General features: G+C 43.1%; 1 protein-coding gene across 1 annotated transcript in view; it reads left to right on the top strand.

The window, feature by feature from the left end:
- Positions 1–12251, top strand: part of SRGAP2 (SLIT-ROBO Rho GTPase activating protein 2) — a 440346-nt gene that overhangs the window by 341187 nt on the left and 86908 nt on the right. Inside the window, exons 7-8 of the mRNA XM_053706600.1 lie at positions 4219–4347; positions 4735–4956. Of these exons, the coding sequence (XP_053562575.1) occupies positions 4219–4347; positions 4735–4956 (351 nt within the window). The remainder of the gene's footprint in view (positions 1–4218; positions 4348–4734; positions 4957–12251) is intronic.

Genomic DNA, 12251 nt, shown 5'->3' with positions numbered 1-12251 from the left:
TATTCGCCTGAATGCTAAGGCTTCAGGTTTTTCTGTTCAAGCCCGTAGGGCACTCTGGCTGAAGTCCTGGTCGGCAGACATGACTTCTAAGTCCAGACTTCTTTCCCTCCCCTTTAAGTGAAAGATTTTATTTGGTCAGACCTGGACTCGATTATCTCCACGGTTACCGCAGGCAAAGGTGCCTTTTTACCGCAGGATAAGAAGAACTAAGCCTAAGGGACAAGGTCCTAATTTTCGTTCCTTTCGTTCTGATAAATCACAATGTCAGCAGCCCTCTGCAAAGCCCGAGTAATCCAAGGGGACTTGGAAGCCGGCTCAGTGCTGGAATAAATCCAAGCAGAGCAAGAAGCCTGCCGAGACAAAGTCAGACGCTTGGTTTGGGGACGTTTAAGACCCGTGGGACTTGGAGGTCATCGCTCAGGGATACAAGATAGGTTTCAGGTCTCATCCACCCAGGGGCAGATTCCTCCCATCAAACCTGTCTTCAAGGCCAAAAAAGAGAGAAGCCTTTCTGGGGTGCGTGAGGGATCTTTCCCCCCTAGGAATCATTGTCCCGGTACCTCTTGCAGATAGAGGTCTGGGGTACTATTCAAACCTTTTTGTGGTCCCAAAGAAGGAGGGAACTTTCCGCCTGATTCTGTACCTAAAGTGCTTAAACAAATTCCTATCTGTCCCCTCGTTCAAGATGGAAACGATAAGGTCCTTCCTTTCCTTGGTTCAGGAAGGACAGTTCACAACCACTATAGATCTGAAGGATGCTTACCTTCACGTTCCAATCCACAAGGAACACTTCCAAGTTCCTAAGGTTTGCATTCCTGGACCAGCACTTCCAGTTTATTGTGCTTCCGTTTGGTCCAGCTACTGCTTCAAGAGTTTTTATGAAGGTTCTATGGGCTCTGCTAGTAGTTGCCAGAACCAGAGGTATAGCAGTAGCTCCATACTTGGACAATATTCTGGTTTAAGCACCATCTTGTCACCTGGCTGAAGAACATTAGAAATCTCTTCTGTTTCTTCGATCTCATGGATGGACTATAAACTTATAAAATAGTTCTCTTATTCCCAGTACTAGGGTGGAATTCCTGGGTACTATAATAGACTCCATATCCATGAGGATATTCCTTACAGACCAGAGACTTTACAAGCTAACTTCCGCTTGTCTTGCCCTCCAGACCTCCTTAAGGCCCTCTATGGCTCTGTGTATGGAGGTGATTGGTCTCATGGTGTTCCATCTAAGACAGTGGAACGGAGATCATTCGGATTTCTCTGGACAACCTGTTGAGAGAATCACTCTCCTGGTGGCTCTGTCCAGATCACCTGTCCCAAGGGACATCCTTCTTGAGACCATCCTGGGAGATTGTGACTACGGACGCAAGTCTATCAGGTTGGGGAGCGGTTTGGGGTGCCAGGAAGGCACAGGGCCTGTGGACTCGAGAGGAATCCCTCCTCCCGATCAACACTCTGGAACTTCGAGCAATCTTCAATGCTCTGAAGACTTGGCCGCTTCTGGGTTTAGATTTCAATCAGACAACATAACCTTGTGGCTTACATCAACCATCAGGAGGGAACAAGGAGCTCCCTAGCAATGAGGGAAGTATTTCGAATTCTGGAATGGGCGGAAGCCCACAACTGCTCGCTGTCAGCGATCCACATTCTGGGTGTGGACAACTGGGAAGCGGATTTCCTCAGCAGACAATCTTTTCATCCAGGGTGATGGTCTCTCCATCCTGAAGTGTTTGCGGAGTTTAGCAACAATTGGGTGACGCCGGAGATAGATCTCATGGCGTCCCGGCTCAATTCCGAGCTACCCAGATATGGGTTGCGGTCCAGGGATCCTCAAGCGGAGCTAATAGATGCATTAGCAGTGCCTTGGAGGTTCAGTTTAATTTACATTTTGCCGCCGTTACCACTTCTTCCTTGTGTAGTGGCCCACATCGAGCAGGGATCAGTGATACTGATTGCTCCATTGTGGCCGCAAAGGATGTTGTTCGCGGACCTGGTGGGGATGTCCTCATCCCCTCCATGGAAGTTACCTTGTCGCAGGGATCTGCTAGAACAGGATCCTTTTGTTCATCACAATCTAGATTCTCTGAGGCTGACTGCGTGGAGATTGAACGCTTAGTCTTAGCCAAGAGAGGTTTCTCTGAGAGTGTTATTGACACTCTCATTCAGGCACGAACGCCTGTCACTCGTCACATCTATCACAAGGTGCAGAGAGCTTACTTATACTGGTGTGAAGAGCATGGTTTAGCCTGGCATAAGGTTAAGGCTGCCAGGATTCTTTCCTTTCTCCAGGAGGGTCTGGAGAAGGGCCTTTCTGCCAGTTCCCTGAGGGGACAGATTTCGGCCCTTTCTGTTTTGCTACACAGGAGGCTCACTGAGCTCCCAGACGTGCAGTCTTTTGTTAAGGCTCTGATTAGGATCAGACCTGTGTTTAGATCTAACGCTCCACCTTGGAGTTTGAATCTTGTTTTTAAGTTTTTGCAACGGGCTCTGTGTGAGCCTATGCATTCGATTAACATTAAAGGGACAATGTACCAAAAAATTTTCTTTCGTGATTTAGATTGAGCATGAAATTTTAAGCAACTTTCTAATTTACTCCAATTATCACATTTTCTTCATCATCTTTGTATCTTTATTTGAAATGCAAGAATGTAAGTTTAGATGCCGGCCCATTTTTGGTAAACAACCTGGGTTGTCCTTGCTGATTGGTGGATAAATTCATCCACCAATAAAAAAGTGCTGTCCAGAGTTCTGAAACCAAAAAAAGCTTAGATGCCTTCTTTTTCAAATAATGATAGCAAGAGAACAAAGAAAAATTGATAATAGGAGTAAATTAGAAAGTTGCTTAAAATTGCATGCTCTTTCTAAATTGCAAAAGAAAAAATTTGGGTTCAGTGTCCCTTTAAATTGTTGTCCTGGAAGGTTCTCTTTCTATTGGCTATTGCGTCGGCACACAGAGTTTCTGTAATGGCTGCCTTGCAGTGTGAGCCTCCTTATCTGGTGTTCCACACTGATAAGGCTTTCCTACGTACCTGCTTGGGTTTTCTACCTAAGGTGGGGTCTGATCAAAACATCATTCAGGAGATTGTGGTTCCTTCCTTATGTCCAAATCCTTCTTCTTCGAAGGAACGTTTACTTCATACTTTTTCAAAATTCTACAAGTTTGACATTTTTGCTTCGGCCGAAGCAGCTTTTGGGAGAAAGGTTTTACATGCTGTGGTGCCCTTAGATTAGGGTCCACCTTTCTTTTACCTCTCCCGTTATCATTCAGTGTCCTCTAGAGCTTGGGTATAGTTTTCCCAACAGTAAGGAATGATGCCGTGGACTCTCCTCATATTAAGAAGGAAAACATAAACGATGCTTACCTGATGATAATTTAATTTCCTTCTGTATGAGGAGAGTCCACGGCCCCTGCCTGTATACTTCGATTGGCGGACCAAAATTTGTTTTTCTCTTCCAGCACCATTTATACCCTGATATTTCTCCTACTGCTCCTTGTTCCTCGGCAGAATGACTGGGATATGAGGGAAGTAGGGGGAGTATTTAAAGGGACATTAAACCCAAACATTTTCTTTCATGATACAGACAGAGAATACAATTTTAAACAACATTCCAATTTACTTCTATTATCTAATTTGCTTCATTCTTTAGATTTCCTTTGTTAAAGAAATAGCAATACACATGGGTGAGCCAATCACATGAGGAAAATATGTGCAGCCACCAATCAGAAGCTACTGAGCCTATATAGATATGCTTTTCAGGGAGGAATATCAAGAGAATGAAGCAAATTAGATAACAGAAGTAATTTAGAAAGTTGTTTAAAATGGTATTCTCTATCTGAATCATGAAAGAAAAAAATTAGGTTTAATGTCGCTTTAAGCCTTTGGCTGGGGTGTCTTTGCCTCCTCCTGGTGGCCAGGTTCAGCATTTCCCAACAGTAATGAATGATGCAGTGGACTCTCATACAGAAGGAAATTAAATTACCGGGTAAACAAAATTAATGTTTTCTTTCTCTCTCTTTTTCTCTCTCTTTTTCTCTCTGTCTCTCTCTCTCTCTCTCTCTCTCTCTCTCTTTCTCTCTTTCTTTCTCTCTCTTTCTCTCTCTCTCTCTCTCTCTCTCTTTTTCTTTTTCTCTCTCTTTTTCTTTTTCTCTCTCGCTTCATTGTGTATCCTGTGACCTGCTCTGTTGTGATCAGTCTGTTTTGTTCTTTCCCACAGCGCCAGGCTAAATACACTGAGAATAAAGTGAAGGCCATCAAAGCCCGGAATGAGTATGTGCTGGCTCTGGAAGCCACCAATGCATCTGTCTTCAAATACTATATTCATGACTTGTCAGACCTCATTGATGTAAGTGCTTTGTTGTCTGTCTGTGCACCCCATCTAGTAATGTACGAGCTAGAGAAACCTATGTAAATACAATGTATGAAATAGGTGATAGTTTAAAACAATGGTGTCAGCACGTTGTATATTTACTGCAAGTTAGCATATATGTGCAGTCAATAACCAAAAATGAAATCCAGGTGACATGAGCCATCTAGTGGTAGAATTGCATTGTAGCAGCTTTTAAATGAACATGTAAGTACATATATACTTATTTAAGATGACAAATATCATAAATATCATCATTATATATGTAGTGTCTATAACAGTTGTGTAAAAAATGTTCATACTCAAGCAGCTGTCACAGTACATTTCACATTTCCTTTGACATTTTCTCCTCATTCCTCTATGCAGTGTTGTGACTTAGGGTACCATGCCAGTCTGCACCGCGCCCTACGCACATTCCTGTCTGCAGAGTTCAACTTGCAGAGCTCCAAGCAGGAGGGATTGGAAGCACTGGAAAATGCCACTGAAAACCTGGATGCCTCAGCAGACAAACAGCGCCTGATGGAGACCTCCAATAGTGTATTCTGCCCGCCCGTGAGGTTTGAGTTCCAACCACACATGGGAGATATGGTTAGTAATATATAGTGATATATATATAATCTGAGGGATTATGATCTGGTTTATTTTTTGCAGGTTGTTATTAAAGAAAATACAGTTTATTAATGCACTCTTCATTTAACTATGTGTTTAATCCTTGCAAAGGAATTAAAGGCAGGCTAGAGCAGCAAGCCGTACTGAGACCTACCTGAACACAACTGGTGAACCGTGACAAGAAGCATATATGTGCAGTTGCCAATTACCAGCTTCCAGCAGTATATTGCTGCAGCTGAACATATGTAAATTGGACTTTAACAAAGGATATCAGGAGAACAAAGTACATTTAACAGAAGTGTGCAAAAATGACATGCTCTTTATGAATCAATAAAGTTTGATTTTACTTTCATGTCCCTTTAAATATTTTCTTTAATGAATGACCACCTATTACTTAGCGATTTTATAATATTATAAATTGTATAATATTTAGGTAGTACACTAAAATCATTGAATGAAAATGTATGTATCAAGGAACACAGAACTTGAGGCACTCTTTGTAATTGGGTTTAGGAAAGAATATTTTTAAAGAGAACTGCACAGCATTGCAAACTATAGTTTATATTTTTTAACTTTATATTTTATGCTTTTTCAATGTAGTGTGTCCCATTTTTGTTGTTGATTTCTGTTGCTGCCTCTTGTTTTTATAAAGCCAATTCTGTAGTTTTGAAATTTTTAGTATAGGTGCTTAACAATAGCTATGGCAAGATAAACAACCACAACAAACAAACCATGTGAGTGTGGCGCAAAACAAAATGGCCCAGAAATCAGTACACAGTATATGTAAACACAAATAAGTCCTGAAAGAAACAGTTATGTGCAGAAAACCAAATCCACTGACAGAATATGCAGCTCCTGGCAGATTTCGCCAAACGCTGCTGCTAAACAGGGGATCTGAAATATCACAGTGATCTGTGCTGATTGGAACCCTTCTACTTTGTGGGAGGAAAGGGCAGTGATTCCGTCCTATGGGTTGCCATTTAGAAAGACTCCATCCGAAGTTTATACAGAAAATATCTTCTTGAGAAAGTCACTCTGTGAAGGGACGAAACGCATAGAACATTCAGTTGCTCACCGGGCTACCATAGCCCTTTGTAGGAGGAAGAGTTGTCGATATGTTTTAGCAGCTGCAAGAAAATAATATACCTGTAAAGTGGAAGCAGCGGACACAATGTTCTGGTTTGAGGTGTTTTGAGACATGCATTTATACTCTATTTCTCCAACATAGGTGTGTCCGGTCCACGGCGTCATCCTTACTTGTGGGATATTCTCTTCCCCAACAGGAAATGGCAAAGAGCCCAGCAAAGCTGGTCACATGATCCCTCCTAGGCTCCGCCTACCCCAGTCATTCTCTTTGCCGTTGTACAGGCAACATCTCCACGGAGATGGCTTAGAGTTTTTTAGTGTTTAACTGTAGTTTTTATTATTCAATCAAGAGTTTGTTATTTTAAAATAGTGCTGGTATGTACTATTTACTCAGAAACAGAAAAGAGATGAAGATTTCTGTTTGTATGAGGAAAATGATTTTAGCACCGTAACTAAAATCCATGGCTGTTCCACACAGGACTGTTGAGAGCAATTAACTTCAGTTGGGGGAACAGTGTGCAGTCTCTTACTGCTTGAGGTATGACACATTCTAACAAGACGATGTAATGCTGGAAGCTGTCATTTTCCCTATGGGATCCGGTAAGCCATGTTTATTAAGATAGTAAATAAGGGCTTCACAAGGGCTTATTAAGACTGTAGACTTTTTCTGGGCTAAATCGATTCATTATTAACACATATTTAGCCTTGAGGAATCATTTATTCTGGGTATTTTGATATGATTATATCGGCAGGCACGGTTTTAGACACTTTATTCTTTAGGGGCTTTCCCTAATCATAGTCAGAGCCTCATTTTCGCGCCGGTATGGCGCACTTGTTTTTGAGACAGCATGGCATGCAGCTGCATGTGTGTGGAGCTCTGATACATAGAAAAGTCTTTCTGAAGGCATCATTTGGTATCGTATTCCCCTTTGGGCTTGGTTGGGTCTCAGCAAAGCAGATTCCAGGGACTGTAAAGGGGTTAAATATAAAAACGGCTCCGGTTCCGTTATTTTAAGGGTTAAAGCTTCCAAATTTGGTGTGCAATACTTTTAAGGCTTTAAGACACTGTGGTGAAATTTTGGTGAATTTTGAACAATTCCTTCATACTTTTTCGCAATTGCAGTAATAAAGTGTGTTTAGTTTAAAATTTAAAGTGACAGTAACGGTTTTATTTTAAAACGTTTTTTGTGCTTTGTTATCAAGTTTATGCCTGTTTAACATGTCTGAACTACCAGATAGATTGTGTTCTGACTGTGGGGAAACCAAGGTTCCTTCTCATTTAACTATATGTATTTTATGTCATAAAAAAATTTAGTAAAAATGATGCCCAAGATGATTCCTCAAGTGAGGGGAGTAAGCATGGTACTGCATCATCCCCTCCTTCGTCTACACCAGTCTTGCCCATACAGGAGGCCCCTAGTACATCTAGTGCGCCAATACTCCTTACTATGCAACATTTAACGGCTGTAATGGATAATTCTATCAAAAACATTTTAGCCAATATGCCCACTTATCAGCGAAAGCGCGACTGCTCTGTTTTAGAAAATTCTGTAGAGCATGAGAACGCTGATGATATGGTTTCTGAAGGGCCCCTACACCAGTCTGAGGGGGCCAGGGAGGTTTTGTCTGTGGGAGAAATTTCAGATTCAGGAAACATTTCTCAACAAGCTGAACCTGATGTGATTACTTTTAAATTTAAGTTGGAACATCTCCGCGCTCTGCTTAAGGAGGTGTTATCCAATTTGAATGATTGTGATTATCTGGTCATTCCAGAACCACTATGTAAAATGGAAAAGTTCGTCGAGAGGCCCCGGGGCCCCCCGAAGCTTTTCCTATATCCAAGCGGGTGGCGTACATTGTTAGTAAAGAATGGGACAGGCCCGGTATACCTTTAGTACCTCCCCCCATATTTATAAAATTGTTTTCCTATAGTCGACCCCAGAAAGGACTGATGGCAGACAGTCCCCAAGGTCGAGGGGGCGGTTTCTACTCTACACAAGCGCGCCACTATACCCATAGAAGATAGTTGTGCTTTCCAAGATCCTATGGATAAAAAATTAGAAGGTCTGCTAAAAAAAAAAAAGATGTTTGTTCAGCAAGGTTCCCTTCTACAACCAATTGCATGCATTGTCCCTGTCACTGCAGCCGCGTGTTTCTAGTTTGATGAGCTAGGAAAGGCGATTATTAGTCATTCTTCTTCTTATGAGGAGATTATGGACAGAATTCGTGCTCTTAAATTGGCTAATTCTTTCACCCTAGACGCCACCTTGCAATTGGCTAGGTTAGCGGCGAAAAAATTCTGGGTTTGCTATTGTGGCGCAGAGCGCTTTGGTTAAAATCTTGGGCAGCGGATGCGTCTTCCAAGAACAAATTGCTTGACATTCCTTTCAAGGGGAAAACACTCTTTGGCCCTGACTTGAAAGAGATTATCTCTGATATCACTGGGGGCAAGGGCCACGCCCTTCCTCAGGATAGGTCTTTTCAAGACCAAAAATAAACCTAAGTTTCGTCCCTTTCGCAGAAACGGATCAGCCCCAAGGGCTACGTCCTCTAAGCAGGAAGGTAATAGAAACCTGCCACTGCTACCAAGACAGCATGAAATGCGGGCCCCCGATCCGGGACCGGATCTGGTGGGGGGCAGACTCTCTCTCTTCGCTCAGGCTTGGGCAAGAGATGTTCTGGATCCTTGGGCGCTAGAAATAGTCTCCCAAGGTTATTCTCTGGAGTTCAAGGGGCTTCCTCCAAGGGGGAGGTTCCACAGGTCTCAGTTGTCTTCGGACCACATAAGAAGACAGGCATTCTTACATTGGGTAGAAGACCTGCTAAAAATGGGAGTGATTCATCCTGTTCCATTAGGAGAACAAGGGATGGGGTTCTACTCCAATCTGTTCATAGTTCCCAAAAAAGAGGGAACGTTCAGACCAATCTTAGATCTCAAGATCTTGAACAAGTTTCTCAAGGTTCCATCGTTCAAGATGGAAACCATTCGAACACTTCTTCCTTCCATCCAGGAAGGTCAATTCATGACCAAGGTGGATTTCAAGGATGCGTATCTACATATTCCTATCCACAAGGAACATCATCGGTTCCTAAGGTTTGCATTCCTGGACAAGCATTTCCAGTTCGTGGCGTTTTCTTTCGGATTAGCCACTGCTCCTAGGATTTTCTCATAGGTACTAGGGTCCCTTTTGGCGGTGCTAAGACCAAGGGGCATTGCTGTAGTACCTTACTTGGACGACATTCTGATTCGAGCGTCGTCCCTTCCTCAAGTAAAGGCTCACACGGACATTGTCCTGGCCTTTCTCAGATCTCACGGATGGAAAGTGAACGTGGAAAAGAGTTCTCTATCTCCGTCAACGAGGGTTCCCTTCTTGGGAACTATAATAGACTCCTTAGAAATGAGGATTTTTCTGACAGAAGCCAGAAAAACAAAACTTCTAGACTCTTGTCGGATACTTCATTCCGTTCCTCTTCCTTCCATAGCGCAGTGCATGGAAGTGATAGGTTTGATGGTAGCGGCAATGGACATAGTTCCTTTTGTGCGCATTCATCTAAGACCATTACAACTGTTCATGCTCAGTCAGTGGAATGGGAACTATTCAGACTTGTCTCCGAAGATACAAGTAAATCAGAGGACCAGAGACTCATTCCGTTGGTGGCTGTCCCTGGACAACCTGTCACAAGGGATGACCTTCCGCAGACCAGAGTGGGTCATTGTCACGACCGACGCCAGTCTGATGGGCTGGGGCGCGGTCTGGGGATCCCTGAAAGCTCAGGGTCTTTGGTCTCGGGTAGAATCTCTTCTACCGATAAATATTCTGGAACTGAGAGTGATATTCAATGCTCTCAAAGCTTGGCATCAGCTAGCGAGGGCCAAGTTCATACATCAACCATCAGGGGGGAACAAGGAGTTCCCTAGCGATGGAAGAAGTGACCAAAATCATTCTATGGGCGGAGTCTCACTCCTGCCACCTGTCTGCTATCCACATCCCAGGAGTGGAAAATTGGGAAGCGGATTTTCTGAGTCGTCAGACATTGCATCCGGGGGAGTGGGAACTCCATCCGGAAATCTTTGCCCAAGTCACTCAACCGTGGGGCATTCCAGACATGGATCTGATGGCCTCTCGTCAGAACTTCAGAGTTCCTTACTACGGGTACAGATCCAGGGATCCCAAGGCGGCTCTAGTGGATGCACTAGTAGCACCTTGGACCTTCAAACTAGCTTATGTGTTCCCGCCGTTTCCTCTCATCCCCAGGCTGGTAGCCAGGATCAATCAGGAGAGGGCGTCGGTGATTTTGATAGCTCCTGCGTGGCCACGCAGGACTTGGTATGCAGATCTGGTGAATATGTCATCGGTTCCACCATGGAAGCTACCTTTGAGACGAGACCTTCTTGTTCTAGGTCCGTTCGACCCACTCCAGCTGACTGCTTGGAGATTGAACGCTTGCTCTTATCAAAGCGAGGGTTCTCAGATTCTGTTATTAATACTCTTGTTCAGGCCTGAAAGCCTGTAACCAGAAAAATTACCACATAATTTGGTATATCTGTTGGTGTGAATCTGCAGGATTCCCTTGGGACAAGGTTAAGATTCCTAAGAGTCTATCCTTCCTTCGAGAAGGATTGGAAAAAGGATTATCTGCAAGTTCCTTGATGGGACAGATTTCTGCCTTGTCTGTGTTACTTCACAAAAAGCTGGCAGCTGTGCCAGATGTTCTAGCCTTTGTTCAGGCTCTGGTTAGAATCAAGCCTGTTTACAAAATTTTGACTCCTCCTTGGAGTCTCAACCTAGTTCTTTCAGTTCTTCAGGGGGTTCCGTTTGAACCCTTACATTCCGTTGATATTAAGTTATTATCTTGGAAAGTTTTGTTTTTGGTTGCAATTTCTTCTGCTAGAAGAGTTTCAGAATTATCTGCTCTGCAGTGTTCTTCTCCTTATCTGGTGTTCCATGCAGATAAGGTGGTTTTGCGTACTAAACCTGGTTTTCTTCCAAAAGTTGTTTCTAACAAAAACATTAACCAGGAGATAGTTGTGCCTTCTTTGTGTCCTAATCCAGTTTCAAAGAAGGAACGTTTGTTGCACAACTTGGACGTAGTTCGTGCTCTCAAATTTTACTTAGCAGCTACTAAGGATTTCAGACAAACTTTGTCTTTGTTTGTTGTTTATTCTGGTAAACGGAGAGGTCAAAAAGCAACTTCTACCTCTCTCTCCTTCTGGATTAAAAGCATTATCCGATTGGCTTATGAGACTGCCGGACGGCAGCCTCCTGAAAGAATCACAGCTCACTCCACTAGGGCTGTGGCTTCCACATGGGCCTTCAAGAACGAGGCTTCTGTTGATCAGATATGTAAGGCAGCGACTTGGTCTTCACTGCACACTTTTTCTAAATTTTACAAATTTGATACTTTTGCTTCTTCTGAGGCTATTTTTGGGAGAAAGGTTTTGCAAGCCGTGGTGCCTTCCATTTAGGTGACCTGATTTGCTCCCTCCCTTCATCCGTGTCCTAAAGCTTTGGTATTGGTTCCCACAAGTAAGGATGACGCCGTGGACCGGACACACCTATGTTGGAGAAAACAGAATTTATGTTTACCTGATAAATTACTTTCTCCAACGGTGTGCCGGGCCCACGGCCCGCCCTGGTTTTTTAATCAGGTCTGATGATTTATTTTCTTTAACTACAGTCACCACGGTAACATATGGTTTCTCCTATGCAAATATTCCTCCTTAACGTCGGTCGAATGACTGGGGTAGGCGGAGCCTAGGAGGGATCATGTGACCAGCTTTGCTGGGCTCTTTGCCATTTCCTGTTGGGGAAGAGAATATCCCACAAGTAAGGATGACGCCGTGGACCGGACACACCGTTGGAGAAAGTAATTTATCAGGTAAACATAAATTCTGTTTTTGTAAGTGCAATGGTGTAACTTGCGCTTTTTATTGTTAAATTATTTTGGTTACTGTATGTGAGTCGCAGCTGCACTGTCTTTTTAACTACATGACAAGATAAAGGTAAATTGATCTATTTGTAAACAATTTAACACGTTCCCGTAGGTAAAAGTTATTAGGAACACATAAAAGGGGCAAACATTTAATAGATAGTGAAATGTCCCTTGTTTACATGTACACATGTTCAGATAGTAGTAGTAATTTGCAGAAGCCCCGATTTATTTTTATTTTTCCAATGTTTTGTATT

The sequence above is a fragment of the Bombina bombina genome, chromosome 3 (genome assembly GCF_027579735.1).
Source record: "Bombina bombina isolate aBomBom1 chromosome 3, aBomBom1.pri, whole genome shotgun sequence".
NCBI classification, from domain to species: domain Eukaryota; kingdom Metazoa; phylum Chordata; class Amphibia; order Anura; family Bombinatoridae; genus Bombina; species Bombina bombina.
Note: the sequence above shows the minus strand (reverse complement) of the source record. Positions and strands in the feature narration are given on the sequence as shown.